Consider the following 23,151-nt stretch of genomic DNA (forward strand, 5'->3'; position numbering starts at 1 on the left):
TTAAACCAAAAAGTGCACGATTTATAAAGTTATTGGTTTCTAAAGTAAGGAGTCAACTCTGAATCGCTGAAACGAGTCGTTATAGATTTCAAATCTTTTGCCCATCTCTATGTACGTCACTAGGAACACTTTGCATAATAATCTCCGCCTACCGTCTTGGGAGAAACAAAGCTCTGACCTGCCCCACCTCCCACACAGACGCTCTGGTTGGTGTGATAGCATCATGTCGAGGAGACGGTGTGTTTTTAATTGTAAAGGCAAGTTTGTTTTATTTTCACTGCCAAAGAATGAAGATCAGAAGAACCAATGGCTAAAATCCATTTTTACCACAATACCAGAGCAGTACAACAAACCCTTGTTGTGTTCACAACATTTCACTGATGACTGCTTTTCTAATCTCGGTGAGTACAAGGCGGGATTTTCAAAGCGTTTGGCCATAAAAGAGGGTACATTACCAACTTTATTTAGACCAACGAGCATCTCCGAATCACAACGCGAAGTATGATTATGAAGTTATGTGTTTGTTTTCTCCTGAGCGTCTTATCAGTATGTGTGCTGTCTGCTGCCTGTCTGCGCTGATCTTCATTTACAAACATTTAAATGAAGTGTAAATGAAGTGTTACTCCGTGAATACTCATCGAAGATACATGAGAGAGATATCTATAGAAAGCTTGACATGTCTACTTTAAAACTAAATAAGTTCTGCTAACAGATATTCTGTGATAAAGTAATCCATATGAAAACAACGCGATGTCCGTTTTTCACGTCTCCCTTCATTATATCTAATGTTGACCACGTCCCCACGCTGAACGCGCTATTCAGATTCAAACTGAAGCTCGCGGCTTGAATACACCCAGACAGAAGAAAAAGGAGTGAGACTGTTCAAGTTTTTTATTTTACTGTTTGCTTCGCGGTGAGAGGAATAAGACATAATTCACCCCAAACAGATGCTAACGCATTGTTTACCGTGGAGTTGTGTGCGGAAAAACCAATCAAAACTATGTCAGTTGACCAATCAGAACACAGTATGCTACCAAAAGATTGGGTTTAAGGAAACTGAATCTTTTGAACAGCTTTGCACGAACCGTTTGGGGATCTCTGAGAATTGAGGTAATTTTAAAATGATATTTTGAGAAAATGACAATGTTTTTTAACCTTGGATGGATTTAAACCTAATGTACAGGACTTATAAACAGTGATAGGAAGCTTAGAATTTTCATCTTACTGGCTCTTTAATTTCAAAGGACAGAAAAAATAAAATTTAACAAACAAAAACAATCCAGGAACAGGGCAGTCTTGAGCAGATCCAAAAAGAGCCTCCTGGACGAATTCCACTTGGAAATCCACTGATGCAATGCCCAGATAAACTGACAGGGAGGCGGGGGCGCTGTTGAGGCGGGGAACTGGTGGCGCGGTGCGGCGAAGAAGAGTTACAGCGGTCGGTGATCGTGAGCCCGGAAGGCTGAAGAGTAGCGCTGCCTGAAAGCAGGAGGAAGAGGGAAAAAGCAAAACTAGAGGATGCAAACAAAAAGGGCACGATCTCTGTGTAGGCTAAACAAGAGGTGTGGACAAGGCTGAGACATGAACGAGATCAACTCGACGATCTGACAACAGACAGCACACATGAGGAGACTAAATAGAGAAGGAGTGATTGTGATGATGCAGAGCAGGTGATGGTGACCAATAACAAGATAATAATGAAACAAGAGGGCGCTCCAGGGAAGTAACCATCACGCTGCCGGTTGAAGTCCTCGATCAGCGACCGATCCAGAAGACCTAACTCCCCTCATCCGGACCATATCCCTCCCAGATACTGAAATCCCCGACCTCGACGTCTGACTTCCAGCAACCTCCTGACAGTGAAGGCTGGGGAACCATCCACTAGACGGGGAGGGGGAGGGTTAGTAGCAGATGGGTTAAGGCGAGAATGAAACACAGGCTTGACCCGAGAAACATGAAAGACTGGGTGTACCCGACCAAGTATGGGAGGTAACTTGAGCTTTACCGCCACCGGACTCAATACCTTGGTGATCTGATGATCCTGGGGGCTAACTTGCGAGAAGCCACCCGGAGAGGAAAGTCCTTGGTTCATAGCCATTCTTTCTGACCACATACGTAGCGGGGACCAGGAATACGGTGACGGTCAGCCGCTGCTTTGGTTCATCTGGAAACCCGAGCCAAGGTTTCCTCATCCCTCCTCGAGGTGCGGCGACACCTTCGGACGAAGGCTAAGGCAGACGGAACAGCAGCATCGGGCTCCTGTGAGGGTAACATAGGAGGTTGAAAACCAATGGAGCACTGGAATGGAGACATACCTGTGGCCGCCACTGGCAAGGAGTTATGGGCATATTCAATCCAGGATAACTGTTGGCTCCAAGAACTTGGATTATGGGACGTCAGGCAGTGGAGAGCTTGTTTCAGAACCTGGTTTGCCCGCTCGGACTGCCCATTGGTCTGAGGGTGAAAACCTGACGACAGACTCGTAGAGGACCCGATCTGTCGACAGAACTCCTTCCAGAACCGGTAGACAAACTGTGGCCCCCCTATCAGAAACCACATCCACCAGAAGGCCATGAATCCGGAAGATGTGGTCAACCCCCACTTGAGCCGTCTCCTTAGCTGAAGGCAGTTTGGGAAGGGGAATGAAATGGGCTGCCTTAGAGAAGCGATCAACCACCATCAATACTACGGTGTTACCCCTCGATGGTGGAAGACCAGTGACAAAGTCCAGGGCTATGTGTGACCAGGGGCGGGAGGGGATGGGTAAGGGGTGTAGCAGACCAACAGGAGGCTGATTAGAACTCTTGTTCTGGGCGCAAATTGGGCAGGCAAACACAAACTGCCTGACGTTCTGGGACATGGATGGCCACCAAAATCACTGGCGGATGGCAGCAAGAGATCTCCGAACCCCAGGATGACAGACTAACTTGGATGAATGCCCCCACCGGAGGACTTCAGGGCACAGCACAGCCGGCACGAAAAGTCTACCCTCTTTCACCCCCTTGGCACCTCTCTCTCTCGTATGGCTTCCAGCACTCTCCTCTCCACATTCCAGGAGTGGGACCCCAACACAATTTCTTTAGGGATAATGGTCTCAGTTGGTGCACCAGTTCTCTTATTATCCCTGTAAAGACGGGAGAAGGCATCAGGTTTTACATTTTTGGAGCCTGGGTGATACGAAACAGAGAAGTTGAACCGACCAAAGAAGAGTGCCCATCGGGCCTGGCGTGAACTCACCCTCTTGGCCGAACAGATGTATTCCAAATTCTTATGGTCCGTACAAACCAAGAAGGGCTGCGCTGACCCCTCCAACCAGTGACGCCACTCACCCAAGGCCAGTCTGACCGCCAACAGCTCCCGGTTCCCTACGTCATAATTCCGTTCTGCTGGGCTCAGGCGGTGAGAATAGTAGGCACAGGGATGTACCTTCCCATCTCTGGGGGACCTCTGAGATAGGACCGCACTTACTCCAATCTCAGAAGCATCCACCTCCACAATAAACTGACATTCAGGGTCTGGAAACGAAAGAACAGGAGCAGAAATGAATTGGCACTTTAGGTCATTAAAGGCCTTCTGAGCCTTCAAATTCCACCTAAACGGTACCTTAGTGGAGGTAAGAGCTGTCAAGGGTGCAGCAACCTGACTAAAGTTTCTGATGAAGCGCCTGTAGAAGTTGGCAAATCCCAGAAACCACAGCAGTGCGTTGCGTGAGTCTGGAGGTGGCCACTCGGCTACGGCCCTTACCTTAGCGGGATCTGCTTTGATTTCCTCCACTGAAATGATATAGCCCAGGAAGGGAACTGACTTGGAGTGAAAAACGCACTTCTCCGCTTTAACGTATAGCTGGTTCTCCAGCAGCCGTTGTAGCACCTGGCGCACGTGTTGGGTGTGTACCTGAAGTGAAGGAGAAAAAATAAGAATGTCATCAAGGTACACAAAGACAAACTTGTTAACCATGTTTCGCAACAAGTCATTAACCAGGGCCTGGAAGACAGCTGGGGCATTCGTCAGGCCAAAGAGTAGCACCCGGTACTCATAATGTCCTGAAGAAGTGATGAATGCTGTCTTCCACTCATCCCGCTCTCGAATCCAAACCAGGTGATAGGCATTACGGAGGTCCAACTTACTGAAGACCTTGGCTCCCTGCAAAAGTTCAAAGGCAGAGGACATTAAGGGCAGGGGGTACCTATTCTTAATGGTAATGTCATTCAAACCTTTGTAATCAATACAAGGGCGCAAGGAGCCATCCTTCTTTTTAACAAAGAAGAATCCTGCGCCAGCAGGAGACGAGGGGGGACGGATGAGACCGGCATCAAGGGACTCACAAATACATTTGTCCATAGCCTCTCTTTCTGGACCAGACAGGGAATATAACCGACTCCTGGGCGGAGAAGTGCCTGGGAGGAGGTTGATGGCACAATCATAAGGCCGGTGAGGAGGCAGGGACACAGCCCGGGACTTGCTGAAGACCTGCCACAGAACGCAGTACTCCTCCGGTACCCCGGATAGATCAGCATCATCGACCTGCACAACAGGAAACACAGCACCAGGAAAAGAGGCAGAACCCAAACAAGACTCAAGACAGGACTGCTTCCAAGACAAGACTGAGTTTCTGGCCCAATCCACATCAGGGCCGTGCTGCACCAACCACGGGTGTCCCAAAAACACGGGGGCACCGGGGAGTCAAGAAGGTACAGCTCGGTTATCTCATGGTGATTGCCCGAAACAATAAGACTTACAGGAGGGGTGAGGTGAGTGATGGTGGTGATAGGTGAATCATCAAGAGACCGAACAGAGATAGGAGTAGAGAGGGGAATGGCAGGAATTCCCCACTGCTTGGCCAGTGCCGTATCCATGAAACTACCACCAGCCCCAGAATCCACCAGGCCCGAACAGGAGTGACTAGAGCCTCCAAACTGGACACCCACGAGAAGTAGTGTGCGGGAAAGGGGGGGAAATTAAGAGGAGATGTGCCCACCAGAATCTCCCTGGCTACTGATGGGCCATGGTTTTTAGTGGGCATTTTCCGACGAAGTTTCCGGCCCTCCCACAGTAGAAACACAAGCCCCGGGTGAGTCTCCCTTGCTTCTGCTGAGGAGTGAGACGCAGACGTCCCACCTGTATAGGTTCAGGGTCAGCAGGAGATGGCAGAGGCAGGACCGGGGTGGATTCGCTGGTCATTTCTCCCACCCTCCAAGAAGTGCGAGCAGTCAGTTTTTGGTGACGAAGGTGAAGGCGGCTCTCTACACGGAGGGTCAGATCATCAAAACTGCGTGGAAGCTCTTGGGTGGCGATCTTGTCTTGGATCTCCTTGTCTAGTCCAGCGCGGAACACAGCTCTGCAAGACCCCTCATTCCAGTCACAAGCTGCTGTTAAGGTTTTGAATTCAATGGCAAACTCAGTCACTGAACGTCTCCTGTCGAAAGTCCTCAAAAGAAGCACAAAAGGGAGCCCGGGCCTCCTATACTGAAGTTCCCCAGTCTTGGGCCCTGAGGAGGGTAAAACATAAGCCACCTTAGTCTCTTCCTGGGCATACCAGCGGGGCTGGAGGGCGAAGACTAGGGAGCACTGAGACAGGAAGGCTCTGCAGGAGTTAGGGTTCCCATCATAGGGAGGTGGGTTGTTGGCATGAGGTTCATGACGGATAGAGGATCTGGCAGATGTCTGTCTTCGAAGTTCCTGGAGCTGGGCAGTCAGCTCCGACAACTGGGCATTAAGGAACTCAACCTTAGTTGTTAGCTGGGAGGCATGCTGGCCTAAGAGAATGCCCTGCTGGGTGACGGCTGATCTGAGGGGATCTGCACCTGCTGAGTCCATGGTGGTCAGATCGTTCTGTCAAAGCGAGACTGGGACTCAGTTGCGGGTGCTCAAAAAGGACAGTTTATTAGATGGGCTTTAATTTCAAAGGACAGAAAAAATAAAAAATAAAATGTAACAAAAACAATCCAGGAACAGGGCAGTCTGGAGCAGATCCAAAAAGAGCCTCCTGGACGAATTCCACTTGGAAATCCACTGATGCAATGCCCAGATAAACTGACAGGGAGGCGGGGGCGCTGTTGAGGTGGGGAACTGGTGGCGCGCTGCTGCGCGGCGAAGAAGATCTACAGCGGTCAGTGATCGTGAGCCCGGAAGGCTGAAGAGTAGCGCTGCCTGAAAGCTGGAGGAAGAGGGAAAAAGCAAAACTAGAGGATGCAAACAAAAAGGGTCTCTGTGCAGGCTAAACAAGAGGAGTGGACAACATGAACGAGATCAACTCGACCATCTGACAACAGACAGCACACATGAGGAGACTAAATAGAGAAGGAGTGATTGTGATGATGCAGAGCAGGTGATGGTGACCAATAACAAGATAATAATGAAACAAGAGGGCGGAGACGGGCACCACGGTGACAGACAGGTCAGCCCGGGGACGTGACACTTTTCCCTTTAAACACTTTTAGTCCAAGAATAATTCATGCAATTTTGTATCAATTATCTGAAAGCTCGAAAGGAGCAGTTTCATGTCTATCCTTGTATTGTTAACTTATCAAGATTGATAAGGGATTTAGAATGAGAGAGAGAAATTAGTAAACTTACACTGTTGAAGATGTAATTAGTAGTTACTTTTTTTTAAGAGTAACTTACACAGCACTGTTGACAACCATGTTTACTTGCATGTGTGAGCTGAGCAAAGTAGCGATATGTCCTGTTCACACAGAGCAATTTACAATACCTGTGTTAAAAAAGATGGATGCAATGTCTCCACTTCCTTCCAATATAGAAGAGTGAAGCCAAAATGTCCCAATATGGCTGCTGCCATCTTGCAATGATGCCATTTATGTATTTGAAGGTATCCTAACAAGAGTAGAAGTGCAAGTTTTTAAGCATATTTTATAAATTAATTGTATCACGAAGCACAGCATAAAAACATTTAAATGAGATATTTGAAAAATAACTTATAAAAATTAGATACCTCAGAGTTATTGGTGTCAATCTGGCACATGGTGTGACATTTCCTTCTGTGACAAACACTGTTTAGCTGGCAGCATTCCTTGAATTTACACTGAGATTGCAAGATGGCAGGCTACTCTAAGGTGACTAAAAGACTGCAACAGGAGGCAGTCCAGATGAAGGCCAAAGAGATGACCGTTTCAGCCACAGCAAGAAAAGCTGGTCATTCCAACATCTTATGTGAATTTTTGAAGTATTGCATCAGAAACAATTGATGGAAACGTCAAATAATTCACAAAAACTTTTTACGCTCACCTGAGGTAGTTTTTGACTTGATAATGTGAATAAAGGGAGATGGAAATGCATCTTACAAATAAATTCATAGGACTTTGCATAATGGGACGGCATAACCTGACTAACCAACGGACAGATCTTTTTGCACAACATCTGAAATGTTATGGTCATTCTTAAATTTGTCAAAGTATTTCCATGTAATTGTCTCCCAGAACTGTTATACATTTCAATTAACCTTTCTCTCATCATGCACTAAAATTATATTTGGACAGTTCTTCTCAATCCACACAACATGCTCCTCAGCCTAGTTTCCTTCTGCTGATAAGGGGCTTCATCACTGTACAGTGTGTTTTCAGTCCGACTTCTCTTAAACGTGCAGAGACAGATCCTTACCCTGATCAGCGCTGAACTGGCGAGCAATTCCAGCTGCAGTGCTGAACTGATTCAGACTCCGTGTAGAGTCTCTGCATTGTGTTGTCTTCTCGTGCATTTGTCTTACATGGGACTTCGATTATTGTCATTGTCAAGTTGCAATATTTGAGAAATCGCAGATTTGCAATGACCAGCATCTCTTAAAGCTCAAGATCCACATCATCCAACACTCTTTTGGTTTTCGGTCTTATAAAATATCCCGTTACTATTTCAGAACTCTCTGAATGAAGCAAACTGAATCACAAACATTTACAGACCTTTTATGGTGTGCAAATCAATTTGACTTAAAAGATCCAAAGAGATCAATTTACAAATCATAATATGGTAGTATTATTGACAAACAAGAGTTTATCAGTAGTATTTCACTGAGGTTTGTGCCCTAGAAAAAGGGTCTGTAGAGACACCCCAGTTAAAGAATCAAATACAGGCGATCAACTGTATTCATTTTCATCATCATTCACAATTTCCTCAGAAAGAGTTCAAAACTAGTCTTGTAGCTACATTAAAATGGTGGATATTGAGAGTGCTGCATCAGTCTGAGAATTCAGGCGGGAATGAGCTGATGGAGAAGCTAAGTGATGCAGGGAGTCCCATCACAGTCATTTCCTGTTAATGAGAAAGAGCAGAGCAAGTCCATGTGCGCATGGGATGGGTGTTTACGTGTGACCAGAATCTTAAAGAGACCCTTTTCCCAAATATAAAATATCTTTGGTTAACTCATGCATCTTCATGTTTATTTGAAACCTGTGTGACTGACATTCTTGTTAGAATGAGATATTTAATATTGTTCACATCAGGGACATTGCTATATTAGAATCCACACTAGCAAATGATAACTTTGGTTTTTTCAAAAGCATGTGCTGCAGTTATGTCATCTGCTGGTTTAAAGGTTGTTGTTTTTATGACTCTCTTGATTGGTAGTCATTGCCTTGCATTGAATCACCGTGGTTTCAGCTGAATTTTTTGTTTCCTGTTCTACTGAAGAAAGAAAGTCACAGATGGCCCAAGAATGAGTAAATGAACAGCCAATTTTCATTTTTGGGTGAATTATCCTTTTAAAAGTGAAAGGGGGTCAGGGACTGTCATGGTCACCATTAACTATATTCTATAAAAAAATAATAATAATAATAATAATAATAATAAAAAGAGTAGTAGTGACATGCTGCAAAATATCTCATTATCATCGAAGAAAATAAATTCTAAGGGTAAGAACAACATGAGAGTAAATGATTTAATCCCATTGTCATATTAATTTGAATGTCCATGATTTATCACATTTTAATTTTAATTTAATTGATTTTTTAATTTAATTTAATTTAATCACATTTCAAACTTTACATTTTAAAAAACAACAACAAACAAACCTGAAGCATCCAGCTGCTTTACATTCATTTATTATTTCACTATTTTTGTAATTTTTCAAGCACTTATCAAGCCCCTCACTCCTACATCTTTACCAACAGACTAGAATATGTTTCAGATAATGCCCTTTTCACTGATGGCCTTTCAGATGGAGTAATGTCATGCTAACTACATTCTGGTACACTGCCATGATGCCAGCATAGGGGGTTCTGAGTGGGAAAGTCCATTAGAAGTTTCCTGGAACTGGCTTGACAGCTTTGGTTTACCTCAACAACTTCTACAAATCTGTGTCTCTATTTAACAACACGCGCAGGAAAATGATCAGAGACAACTCTCCACTGCAGCACTGACCTTAAACTTTGTTTCCGCTCATTTAAACATTGCATGACTCTTTATTATTTTTATTTTTTTTATGCATTTATTTGCTTTTCGGCTTCAACTTCTCCTGCTGGACTAACCGGGCCTTTCTGTCTGCAAGAGAATAAGTGCTATTGATTTTCTAAACTTCATTTGAGCATGCCACGATCTGCCTAAACACATTCTCCATAGGTCAAAAGCTCAATGCTGTGGGTGTCCGGTTCAAGTATAAGATAAGAAGACAATCAGAAAAAGTTTGAATGGGAAAGAATTCTGATGGATGACAGTTTGAATGATCTCTAGACTCTAGACTGTGAATGATCTTAAACTTTATTTTGTTGCTATTTGCATAATAAAGACAGCTTATTTCATGAGAAAACCTAATTATTTTATGAATTGGTGAGTTTGTACGGTTTGAATAAATAAATAAACAAACCCTGCCCCTAAACCTCACACTCAGTGAGCAGACTGTAGACATTCATACGAATTAACTATTTCCCAAAGTATAAAATAGTCAGAATTGTCATGAATGTTGCGATATAAATCTTAGGACATCATTTTGAAAGAGTTTTGAGATTATATTAAGATATTTTAACATTTTTTTAAAATGATTGTTTTGTTTTAATAAATATATACAGTACAGACCAAAAATTGGACACACCTTCTCATTCAAAGAGTTTTCTTTATTTTCATGACTATGAAAATTGTAGAGTCACGCTGAAGGCATCAAAACTATGAATTAACACATGTGGAATTATATATGGAATTATATACATAACAAAAAAGTGTGAAACAACTGAAAATATGTCATGTTCTAGGTTCTTCAAAGTAGCCACCTTTTGCTTTGATTACTGCTTTGCACACTCTTGGCATTCTCTTGATGAGCTTCAAGAGGTAGTCACCTGAAATGGTCTTCACTTCACAGGTGAGCCCTATCAGGTTTAATAAGTGTGATTTCTTGCCTTATAAATGGGGTTGGGACCATCAGTTGTGTTGTGCAGAAGTCAGGTGGATACACAGCTGATAGTCATACTGAATAGACTGTTAGAATTTGTATTAGGCAAGAAAAAGCAACTAAGAACAGGAAAACGAGTAGCCATCATTACTTGAAATGAAGGTGAGTCAGTCCGAAGGATTGGGAAAACTTTGAAAGTGTCCACAAGTGCAGTCACACAAACCATCAAGCGCTACAAAGAAACTGGCTCACATGTGGACCGCCCCAGGAAAGGAAGACCAAGAGTCACCTCTGCTGCGGAGGATAAGTTCATCCGAGTCACCAGCCTCAGAAATCGCAGGTTAACAGCAGCTCAGATTAGAGACCAGGGCACATGGAGTTCTAGCAGCAGACACATCTCTAGAACAACTGTTAAGAGGAGACCGTGTGAATCAGGCCTTCATTGTAGAATATCTGCTAGGAAAACACCGCTAAAGAAAGGCAACAAGCAGAAAAGACTTGTTTGGGCTTAACAACACAAGGAATGGACATTAGACCAGTGGAAATCTGTGCTTTGATCTGATGAGTCCAAATTTGAGATCTCTGGTTCCAACCACCGTGTCTTTGTGCGACGCAGAAAAGGTGAACGGATGGACTCTACATGCCTGGTTCCCACCGTGAAGCATGGAGGAGGAGGTGTGATGGTGTGGGGGTGCTTTGCTGGTGACACTGTTGGGGATTTATTCAAAATTGAAAGCGTACTGAGCCAGCATGGCTGCCACAGCATCTTGCAGCGGAATGCTATTCCATCCGGTTTGCGTTTAGTTGGACCATCATTTATTTTTCAACAGGACAATGACTCCAAACACACCTCCAGGCTGTGTAAGGGCTATTTGACAAAGAAGAATGATGGGGTGCTGCGCCAGATGACCTGGCCTCCACAGTCACCGGACCTGATCCCAGTCGAGATGGTTTAGGGGTGAGCTGGTCGCAGACAGAAGGCAAAAGGGCCAACAAGTGCTAAGCATCTCTCGGGGAACTCCTTCAAGACTGTTGAAGACCATTTCAGGTGACTACCTCTTGAAGCTCATCAAGAGAATGCCAAGAGAGTGCAAAGCAGTAATCAAAGTAAAAGGTGGCTACTTTGAAGAAACTAGAATATGACATATTTTCAGTTGTTTCACACTTTTTTTGTTATGTATATAATTCCACGTGTGTTAATTCATAGTTTTGATGCCTTCAGTGTGAATCTACAATTTTCATAGTCATGAAAATAAAGCAAACTCTTGGTCTGTACTGTATATATCATTTCAGTAAATTCTAACTTTATCTTAGGCTATATAACTAGACTATATGTGGATATTTATCATCTCACAAATATTTGTATTAAGGATTATTATAAGATGGCAGTATACCTTGCACATCAGATTAAATTATTTAGAAAATTTTGTATGAGACATTATTATATTATAAAATATTTTTTCTAAATAATATCAATTCTAATATATATAGGCTACGGATCTTTAATATATAAAAAATATGCAAAGAAATTATTGTTAGATGGCAACAATATTGCAAACCAGATGTTATGTTAATATTCACACATCAATTCTGATTAAACTGGAGAAATGAAAGCAATATAATATGACATATTGTAGAATGTTGTAATAAAAAGTGTATATGCTCTGTGATATGGACTCTGTGATAAAGGCCCATTTACAGCATGCTCAAAGCTTTTATCGCTCTAGCTATCCCCAGCTGACCACGCAGCCATTAGCACAGGTTGAGAACCTTTATGAACGGGAAGAATACAAAAGTTTGTGGGTTTGGAAAATAGATGCTTGCTACAAATGTCTGCGCATCGGACATCCTGTATCCATGTCAAAACTATGAATAGCGTCAAAAGACCTATTATGTCTGAAGTGCTACTAAAACTAAAAATAACAATAAAAAATAAACATTTTCACAAGCTGTGGTTTCTTCGTTTTAGGTACAGTATGTGTCTTACAATATAAACACAAAATTACACTTTGTTGCAGGAAAAGAATAGAATAGAATAGAATAGAATAGAATAGAATAATCTCCATTTGAGGCAGATAATGACTAAATGTAAAGAAGAAAGGAATGCACTTATGTGCAGGATATCAGTTACCAGACGTGCTTCCTCTCATCTCCATTGCTCAGGAGGCTGGATGGCTGAAAGTACAGGATGTACTCTAGCTTTTTTCAGTCTAACATTCATAAGTAAATATATAATTAATTAATACAATCTGCACACAAAAAAAAACAAAACTAATTGGGTAGGTTTGGTTTAATTTCTAACATGCAAAAATATGGCACCATATTTGCAAATGGCAAATTTGCACAATTCAAATATAATATTGTACAGTACTCTTCTTTTTAGACATGCATGTCCTTTTGGTTGAATATAGTCCTTGTTCATCTCTTGTGAGTTTTTTTATTTTTGCTACACCGAGGATGAGGCCCTTCTCGCTGCATTACATCCTTGTGATGCTCCACACTTCCAGAGGCTATGAATCAAAATGACAAGGAAGAAAAATACTTTTCTAAAAAGAAATGTCAAAAATAAGTGTTTTGCCCAAACGAATATCAAATCTGTCATCATTTACTCACCCTCATGTTGTTCCAAACCTGTGTGATTGTTTCTTCTGTGGGACACAAAAGAAGATATTTGAACCCATTTGACATGCTATGGACAAAAAGAGACATTTTCTAAATATTTTCTTTTGTGTTCCACAGAACAAAGTCATGAGTCTGTAATGACATGATGGTGAGTAAATGACGGCACAATTTTCCTATTTGGGTGAATTAATTCTTTAAGCTATGACAGATTACACAAAATGCAACATATTACAATCATACAAAAATGATACCAACTATGTGCTTTTGTATGCACCAGCCCCACTGCACCAGCATTATTAAAAGTTTATTAAGTTGCAAGAAAAATAAATAATAACAACAAATTCTCATTCTCAGAACAGAAGTCATATTCTTGTTATTGCAACGGGTAATTCATTAGCATAATATAATGCACTTGTACTGTAATATCGATAAAAAACAATTATAGATTTCACTTGGCATAAGAATATGTTTTCTTTGAACAGTTGATTGTAATATTTCATGTAGATCATAATTTTAAAAAGACAAAAAAGTAATCCAAAAAGTCACAAGTCATCTATGCATTGTTGGATAAAGCAAAAGCTACCTTAAACCCCGAAGACAGCAACAGAAAGGCATCAAGATGGTTTAGAAAAAAAAGTTCAATAAACAGGTCCTTGAATGAAAGAATGGATGAATGAATGAAACAAATTTAACACTGTGCATAATATAAACTGATATTCTAGCCCTTTTTTCACATGGCATTCATCATCCGTCTTCTTTGTTTTCATCTCTTTTCCTGTTTACGTCAATGCTCACAATTTTCTAGGATATCCAACTATTTATACTCTGGAAGAGAGAAAAGGAAATGAGAGAGACATTTAAGTGTATTATCTTATTTCAACTCAGTTGCAGACAACAAGCAGCTTAAAAAAAAAGAAGAATTGAGTAAATAAATACTGTTTGTATTTTTAGAATTGTTTTATAAAAATAGAATAAAAAATATTGGTTGTATTTTTATAATGATTTTAAGGTTGAGTTGGGTGGGACATGTCCCCAATACTGTGTGTGTGTGTGTGTGTGTGTGTGTGTGTGTGTAGAGACAGAGAGATAGTTTACCTGTCATCAACAGATAAAGGATTATTGCTAGACCCACAACAATGGAAACGATACTAAGCAACAAAGCTAGACGCCCAACTCTTCTGGCTCCTTCATAATCTTTTACTTGTATCATGGACCGAGACTGAAGAAGAACAGAAAGAATATCATGGATAAGAAAGCCTTGTAAATACATTTTATGACCCCTTAATGAGTCACATTATTAACTATGGGGAACCTGAGCCACCCTAAACAAAAACAGTTTTATCTGCTTTCTAAATTATCACTAAATGTGAACTCTAAAAATAATGAAAAGTTTAAGTCCGGTGACACTACTCACCACATGAGCGAAATAAAGCGCGAACAGGTTTATGGGAACGGCCGGACAGAAGCAGGAGAGCACGGCCACCCACATGAAGCTACGCGGCTCGCGTTCTCCGGGCTCGGGCGACAACGCGCGTCTGAAACTGAGACGCGACGGAGAGCGGGGCTCCGAAGCGTCGTTAACCACAGTCTGTTCCGCCTCGAGATACTTAACGAGGATTGTGTCCGAAGGTGAGCGGTTTAATTCTCTTTTCAGCTCTTTGCCTGAGATGTCAAGAAGTTTCTGAGTATCTCTAAAATCGGTGGAGTGCAGCGCGGCTCTCTCGCCCAGGGCGTGTGTCGCGTGAGGCGCGTCCGTGTTAATAGCCATCTCTTACAGAATATATCCCCTTGTGTGAGAACAACATCAAAGATACACTCTTATGAAGTTATCTCGATCGGCAAAAGATCTTTTATTCAACCCAATTGTGTTAGAGCGAGATATTCGGAGATCCATCCACTTCATCAGTATTAACCACTCACACGTCTAACATTGGAGATGTGAATCTGGACACTTTGCGTAAATCAATCAGTTTGCTTTGGGGACTACGTGAGGGCGCCCTAACGGCGCATCTGATTGGTGGAGTCACGCGCGTTAATTGACGCAAGCGCAACAATCTTTTATCTGTGGATCCAGACGCTTTAATTGATTTGTTTCTGTGCGGAGCAGATTTTAATCTCAGTCACGAATATATGACTCCCTGTGAGATTATATTCTGTTTTATACCAACCTGATTAATGTTTTTTTTTTTTTTTACACTAATTAGTCATGTAATTTAGCAAAATGTAGTTCATGGTTATGAAAAATGTGTTTACTTTAAAATAACCTGTAGGAAAGGTTCTGTATATAGCCTAGATTATAGGTTCACTTTATGTTGTCGCCAAAACAAAAAATAATTAAAAAATAAAACCTCACTGCAACGTTCTCTGAAAGGTTAGTTTTAAGTTTTTGGTTACAAAAGCTCTTACAGACAGAATTATAGAACACCAGTGCTGGGTAGATTAAGATACTTAAAATGTGTAGTCCGTTATGATTCCAAATTAAATGACTAACATTTTAGCAAGTGATGTAATCCATTAGGTAATATAATCAGGATTACTTTTAGATTATTTTTGACCTAACTCGTTTATCACACTGATTTAAATACTATAATCTTGTACCATATTGATATAAAAATACAAAGAGAAGGAAAATATCATATTAGTTGTAATTAACATCATGACGTGAACGATTAAACATTGCCTTACATCAAGGTTTCCTAAAGGAACTGCAAGGATTTGAGTTTAATTAAAATCTTATTATTTAAATGAATAGTAAAACAAAATAAATAAATAAAATAATTCTAAATATAACACTTAAAAAACACATGTAAATATGCAAATGTTTTACTTTTAATTATTAACATAAAATCTAAGGGGGAACTTCAAATAAATATTTTTGTTCAGATAACCAAACAAAAAAATCCCTATATTATATGTAAATAAGAAATAAGTGGATTTGTGTATTGTAATGTGTTAGTAAAAGCCTTCATGACATAATTAACCCACTGAGTGATATTTCAAATAAACATTAATGTGTTCATCAGTAGCTAGTTAATGCAATGTTGAAATGTTGAGAAAACATTTCTTAAAATGAAAATGTTTCATGTAAATCCAGTGGTGAAATGCTGTGTGGCCTCTCAATTTTGTGTAATTATAGCCACCTGACTAGAGACTGGTTTTTATGTGAAATGTCCACAAAACTTGAAGACTTTCTGAACATTTAAACGTTGAAACCGAAGACTTAAGGAGAATCAAATTCTTAATAATTTATTGCTATTGTGCGAATATGTAAAAAAAAAATTTTTTATTTGTGATCTGATTACCAGTGTTTTCTACAAGTACTGCATTTTGAAATCTGATTACATAATCAGATTACATGTAATAACTTACTACTCAGCAGGCATACAGAGAATGTTGATAACCATATTTGGAGCAACCATATAATGGGACGCTGTGCGCATGCTGGGTGCGGTGTCCAATCACTGTAAAAATCATTAACTTAACTTTTTCATATTCATCCATTCTCATAACATAAATGATTAAAATAAGCATATCACTGGTGAGATTCAAAGTTATCTTTATTCATAGCCTCTCTTTGTCATATATCTTAAAGAATGTGGACATAAGAGTGAAAAAAAAAACAAGAACTGAAAGGTTGGAAAGCATTTGAGTAAATGTATGTGCTTAATGAACAGGCAGAAGATCCAGCTTGGCCTCATGTTCAACCGACCAATGACGCCCTCTGTCGGTCTTATCTTACATAACACTTAAACCAGACCAAGATCACAATAATTTAGGCCTACATAAATAGGTGACTCTTGTATGAAATTGTGATTTTTAAGTTGTTTACAAAAGAAATACTTAAAGTTTCACAAACGGGTCTTAGCTTAAGCCAGGACTAGGCCTTAGTTAAATTAATGCCTTAAAAGAAAACATTACATGTGTGCATCTTGACAGAGCAATGACACTGATATATTTTAAGATATGTCAGAGCAATATATTTTCAGTTGAGACAGTTCAAACATGCATTTTAGTCTGGGAGCAAGTTAAGCGTGGTCTGTGAATCTGGGGGTAATACTTTTTTGCCATGCAAAATATACTACATACATTGAATGTACATTATAAAACTCTCATTCATTTGTTATTGTTATTTTGATATTAATATTGATATCAAAAAACAAAAACAGACCATGGATTTAAATTCATATTTCAAAAACAATTCAAAGTTCAAACATGTTTAAGAACTTGACAATTTGAAAACATTTTAAAATTCAAGTCAAAAATTTAATATTTTTTTACATTTTCCTACGAAATATTTTCTCAGTTTAAGATGTTTTGTTTCAATGATAAAAACAAAGAAAAGTGAATTGTAAAATATCATCAAAGATCTATGACAGAGACGGTCCAGAATGAATTAGATCCATAGCACTCTCAGATGAAAATGGTGCATGCTGGGTAGAGCTGACCACAACAGTTCTTCAGCTGGCAGCTTTAGCGTCAGGACAGGGTCATAAAGTTTGCCAGAGAAGAACTGCGGTAGGTCAGCCAATATTCACTCATCAGCATCCACTACAAACCTAGAAGATATAAACAAGACTGAAGATTATTTCACAAAAATACCACAAGTTTGTTCTCCCTGTAATTACAAAACCATTACTGATACTGCCATTTCCATAGATAGCACAGAGTACCATCAAAATACAAACGAGACACTTAATTTAAACTTAAACATAACACAGGGCTCGACAACAAGGATGGCCTGCTGTCCCAGGATCAGTGTGAGAGTGTTTCAGGCTGCACTCAAAAAAATAACTCTTTGAACGAACATAAAAAAATCATGGAAAGGATTTCCACATGATTAATTTGCTTTATTTCAGCATTATGCAACTCTGTTACTCCAATTTAATGTACTTGGGTCAACTTAATTTATTAAGGTTGATTCAACTTAATTACTATGGTTGGGCTAAGCTTAATTTAATAGTGTCAGCCAAACTAATCTGCAATGTTTTGGACAATGTTTTTAATAATTAAGTTCATTTTACAAAATAAGTTTAAGTAAACTTAACAAACCTTTATAGAGTCAACAAACAACAAATGAGTTAATTGTACCTGAAAACGTTAAATAATGATGACATAAAATTTGAATAATGCCATTTTAGGAATGCCACCCCCTTGCATTAGGATCATGAGCAGCTGATTAATATTACTTTTCATCCAAACCTTTCTATAATTACAGCTTACCAAGCATATCACAAATATATTTAAATTACAAAGCAACATTTCAAACTGTTTGTTTCTTTGTTTGTTTTGTTCTAAAATTTAATTGCTGTAAATTGTATTACTCATCTACCTATCTAATGGTGCTACACTTCTCCAAGAGGGTGACAGAATAACAATTACCCATAATACACTGCAGAAATCCTCAGCCAATGAGATGCAAGTCTGTGTTGGTTTCACTAATATGTTACCTTTATGCAAAAATGTTATGTTGGCTGAACAAATCATTTTTAAGTAAAGCTGACAATACATACTTTTTTGTTGAATGAACAAGATTAAATCAAGTTCACATTGTTAAATATTTTTTTTTAAGCAATCATAACATGAACGGATTAAGTAAAATTAGCAAAGGTGAAAGTAAATTTTTTTGAGTGTGGTTTGCGGTCTTTGCACTATTGGATCAGTGCAATTTCTTACGTTTTTTTATGCCTTGCAAACCTAAAAATGTGGTGTTTTCAGGCATTTTGTGGTAAATTCTGCTTGTCAACATCATAACATTAATTTATGATATTAAGCAATCATAACTATCATTATAATACTACAAAAGTTTAAGAAATTACAAAATGTATAAAAAAAAATCTGATTGCATTAAAAAAAAACAATAATTGCAAAATACATTTAATAAATCTATTTACATTTTAAAATATATTATATATATATATATATATATATATATATATATATATATATATATATATATATAATATATTTTTTTTTTTTTCAGTACCATTTTAGTGTTTCAGAGGACATAAACTTGTAATACATGTAAGAAAACACAGGCCATGAATGCATATCTGAAAAATTTTTTGCACATAAGTGGCTGCATGTTGGTAAATAATTCTTACATAAAATATAACTTAACATATAGAACAATGTCAATCATGAAGCTTGAGTTTTACATGAGGCCCAAGAATGCCCGTCATTCCTCATATCTCCAAAAAGACATGCTATATATATGTGTATATATATATATATATATATATATATATATATATATATATATATATATATATATATATATATATATATATATATATATATACACACACACACACACACACACACACACACACACACACTTGCAGAACATTCCTGCTCACAAGCATGTTTTATCTATAAAGAAACTATATTTTCCATCGCACAGAATCATGCTAACTCTATGACAGACTCCGGTTGCTCGCACTTTCCGTCTAGCTTCCCTCCCTGTGCTGCGTTTGGTAATCATCTACCATTCTTTCTCAGTACTCCGTGTCCCTCGTTCATTCCACCCTCCCCCCTCCAGCAAGCAGTGCAGACATGAATCAGCAGGCATTGGGAGTGGAGGCCAGAGAACAAGGTAAGGCCTTGAGAGCACACTTCAGACATCATGTCATCTGTGATACATAGAACAATCACAAACACCATAAACAGTTTGAATATAACATGCGACTCAAAAGTTTCATTCTCGCATTCTTTGAAACCTGTATCATTTTTGTTCATGTGATATTGCTGTTCATGTGATTTTATTCAGAAAGTCCAAGCTTTACATTTCCATATAATGAAAGTTAATGGTATATATGTGAGTGTGTGTGTGTGTGTGTGTCTATATCTACCAGATGGCTCTGGAAAACTTTGAATATAGAACACAAGATGTATGAACTACTTCTATGATGCATATTATGTTCTATTGGAAGCTTCTCAGCCCCTTGTCCCCATCCACATACTTTCAATCAGCGTGAACAACTTTAAAATTTTGTCGTATTGGAAAGTAGGTCATATTGGGTGTGTAAATAAGACAAATTAAAATTTTGGGTGAACGACCCGTTTAACTATTAAAAGTGGTATCATTTAAAAATGTACATGTGATTCTAAAAATCTCAAAATTCCGTAACAGGCTAACTGGAAAAATGTGCCTGTTGTAACAGTTCCACGAAACATTATGTTGCTTCTTGCACATTCACTTTTAAAGTAAAATGTTCAAAGAATGGTCATAAAAGTGTGTTTATTTTATAGTTGTCTGTATCACAAGCAGTTTGGAAATTCAATTTCGGGTGAGTCGCACTAAAAATGTAATGCATCGTGTTTGAAAATAACGCTATCAACTAAACTAAATCTAACTGACAGCATTAACAAATGCAAACATGAGATAAAAATTAATTTGCTGAAGCATCCAGGCCATCTTTTATTGTGATCCGTGTCAAGGGACTCATAACTGAGTGCTTCATATCTCAAATGTAATGTAGTACCAGGTGAGCTAGAGAGCAAGTTTGCTTCATCAGAAAACTCATACATATGGAATGAGAACATCAAAAAGTACTAGTTTACAAACCATGCACTATGACAAGTGTTTTGAGTCGTTCATAACATATTGTGCAAGAAATTTTTTAAATAAATAATTTAAATCATAATTTGTAAGAACTGGAATAAAAGTTGTTGGTGTTTGAATTGTATGTATAGAAACTTGTTTGGGATTTTAAAAAAAAATAGAGGAATGTTTTTTCAAACAGCATGTTACAAAATGCAAGAAATGCAAACAAATTAGCCTGAATTGACAGTGTTTGTATATCTGAACATGCTTGTCTCGTTCCCCTATCACTGGTCAATCTATTGATTTGGTCTGGGTGTACACAAACTGCAATGTATGAATGGAAAAGGGAAACATTAAGGTCAGCTAGCTATTGCTAATGGCTAACACACTAGCTTACATTGTTAGCATTTTTTAAAAAGTGTCTTATGGTACCAAGACATGTTCCACCCTTGGTAAAGAGTTCGCAAAAGAACAAACAATTAAACTGCTCATCTGCAGCCAACATGATCAGTTGTCATCCACAAGCATAAACCACACAGTTAAACTCTGACTTTGTGCTAATGCTGAGGTCTTTTCTCAGAGCTGACAAAGTGACATCTTTGAGCAAACAAAAGACTGAATCAGTTAGTGTGCGCGAGTGCTGAAGAACAGGGTGGGAAGATCTCCATTCCTCTTTGCCGTTTAAGGGTGGAGAGAAGTAATAATAATCACACTTGCGAAGCCTGAGGCTGAATCAGATGTGACCGAGTACTGACTTGCCATGGATTCTGCAGGCAGGGAATATAGTGGCCATTTTAATTCACTGGCATCAATACAAAAATATGCCATTTTGTATTTATAAACTTACTTATTCCATTTCCCAAAATACTAAAATTTTAATTAAAACAATTATATTGTTTGCCAGAATCTTGATAACTATTACTGAGGGAAGTACACATACCTCACAATTGAAATAATCTATAAAAAGACTGTTTTTTATTAACGCTGATCGATCTTAAGCAATGCAACCCACCTTCCAGATCCATAAGAGGGTAAAGTTCAGTCCGATTCCTCAGACACGAGGAAAAATAGTGGCAAGATGAGCTTTCTGTCTCTTAAAGAGCTGTAACTGCATAAGGGTACTTCGATTTGAACACCAATTCAGAAGAACGGTCTATTTTTGGATGCCTAGTTGAGAAGTGTTGACTTGCTATGACTAAGACAACCAAATATAAAACCAATAATACAGATACAGAATGTAACGAGAAGCGTCTTTTCAAGGTTTTTTGTTGAGAAGCATCCTCTTAGTGCCACTAAGTGACATCTCCAGAAGATACTCCGCATTTGAGGCCTGCTCTTCACAAACAATCTACATGAAGAATATAGTTTAAACAACTGCATATTCCTCTTATAAAGATTTTATTCTAGTTTGTATTTAACAACAATTAAAAAAAAAATCCATTAACCATGCCAGTACATAAAGTGGCATTTAAAGGTGCTTAACAGTAACTTACAGTATAATGGGAAAGAAAAAAGGCAATCATTATTAAAATAATACACAATTATTATTAATATGAATTAAGCTATATTCAACTAAATGTATTTTTCCATGTATAAAATACTTTTTATAACAACAAAACAATGTATAGCCAAACTATCAGAGCATATAACATTTGCTACGTCACTACCTAAATCGGCTAACGTTATATTCCATTAAAACGTTAAATGACCAGTAAACCAGACTGTAACATCACACACATCGAGCAAAAGCTAGGAATATTTCCTCATCAGAGGCGAATGAATTACATAAGGATGTTCTTACCCAACCAAATCAGGAAACACACTTTAGCAAACACAATGGCATCTATGCAGCAATAAAAAGGACTGGCTTGATTGTACTGAATAACTATCTCGTATTTACTGAACATGTCTCTGCTGAATCGGATTAGATTCTTCTTGAGAGAACTTTAAACACACAGATTACACTCACGCCGATTTGGAAGGCTGGAAGTTTGGAACGAAACTTATGTAATGACCTCCGCCCGGTCTCCAGCATATTCGATGATGGTCTGTTCTAATATTATAATCGCTCGTTTTATCGCGAATATAACGCGTATTCGTGTCTCTGAAGAATCGGGTATTTTCCGCCCCACCTACGTTAAGTGAACTGCCCTCGCCTTCCCCCGGGGCTAATAAAGCAAGTCTATCTAAAACCCGACAGAAGCAGAACGCGGATTAGATTAACTACGAAGCCGGTTAATGTCTGAAAAGTTGATTAACATAAACGCTCACCTCACCGGTAAAGTGATTCCTCCGTTCTCGCCTCTCACGTTTACCGGTGTATCGAGCCCTGCTTGGATCAGCTGGCAAAGGGAGTGACGCGACCAGTAACAGCTGGCCGCTGCATCTGCGACGTCAACGGTTCGCTATGACGACTGTCTTCCGTAGATTTTAAATGACTTCCACTTCAGCCAACGTCAAGCCTCGGCTCCCAAGAAAGGGGGCGGGACAAAATGGTTCCAACCAATTAACACGTTCCCTGCTCAGGGACGATTCGTTTCCAGCCAATCATCTGTACGTGTGAAAGTTTACTGAACACCCCCCAAAGTTATTTTCCACCAAAGTTAATTTAAATAAAATGTAATAACAAAAATTGTTAAACAAAGCAGGTGTATAT

General features: G+C 39.2%; 1 protein-coding gene and 1 long non-coding RNA gene across 3 annotated transcripts; both read right to left on the reverse strand.

Annotated features, from left to right (window-relative positions):
• Window positions 1-12,613: 12,613 nt before the first annotated feature.
• Window positions 12,614-15,649, reverse strand: LOC113070075 (tumor suppressor candidate 5 homolog). Of its 2 annotated transcripts, XR_003279852.1 has the most exons (4): window positions 14,367-15,649; window positions 14,048-14,171; window positions 12,944-13,777; window positions 12,614-12,840 (listed from the first exon to the last, which is right to left on the reverse strand). XR_003279852.1 is itself a non-coding variant. In XM_026243240.1 (3 exons), exons 1-3 carry the CDS (start codon window positions 14,718-14,720, stop codon window positions 13,767-13,769), a joined length of 489 nt encoding a protein of 162 aa, XP_026099025.1. In that variant the 5' UTR covers window positions 14,721-15,649; the 3' UTR covers window positions 12,614-13,766. The 2 variants fall into 2 exon arrangements, 1 of the variants encoding a protein (XP_026099025.1); XM_026243240.1 differs by having other exon boundaries at window positions 12,614-13,777.
• Window positions 15,650-16,491: 842 nt separating this feature from the next.
• LOC113070076 (uncharacterized) lies at window positions 16,492-23,042 on the reverse strand. Its single transcript, XR_003279853.1, has 2 exons — window positions 22,767-23,042; window positions 16,492-17,508 (listed from the first exon to the last, which is right to left on the reverse strand). It is a non-coding gene; the product is annotated as an uncharacterized LOC113070076 (long non-coding RNA).
• Between the last annotated feature and the right edge of the window lie 109 nt (window positions 23,043-23,151).

Source organism: Carassius auratus, unplaced genomic scaffold (assembly GCF_003368295.1).
Source record: "Carassius auratus strain Wakin unplaced genomic scaffold, ASM336829v1 scaf_tig00002951, whole genome shotgun sequence".
Classification (NCBI taxonomy): Eukaryota; Metazoa; Chordata; class Actinopteri; order Cypriniformes; family Cyprinidae; genus Carassius; species Carassius auratus.

Excerpts from the sequence above, each read along its gene's own strand:
- LOC113070075 (XM_026243240.1), bottom strand. The coding sequence starts at position 14,720 with ATGGCTATTAACACGGACGCGCCTCACGCGACACACGCCCTGGGCGAG. Across the intron at positions 14,172-14,366 it reads CGCTTTATTTCGCTCATGTG|TCTCGGTCCATGATACAAGT; the intron begins GTGAGTAGTGTC and ends GTTCTTCTTCAG.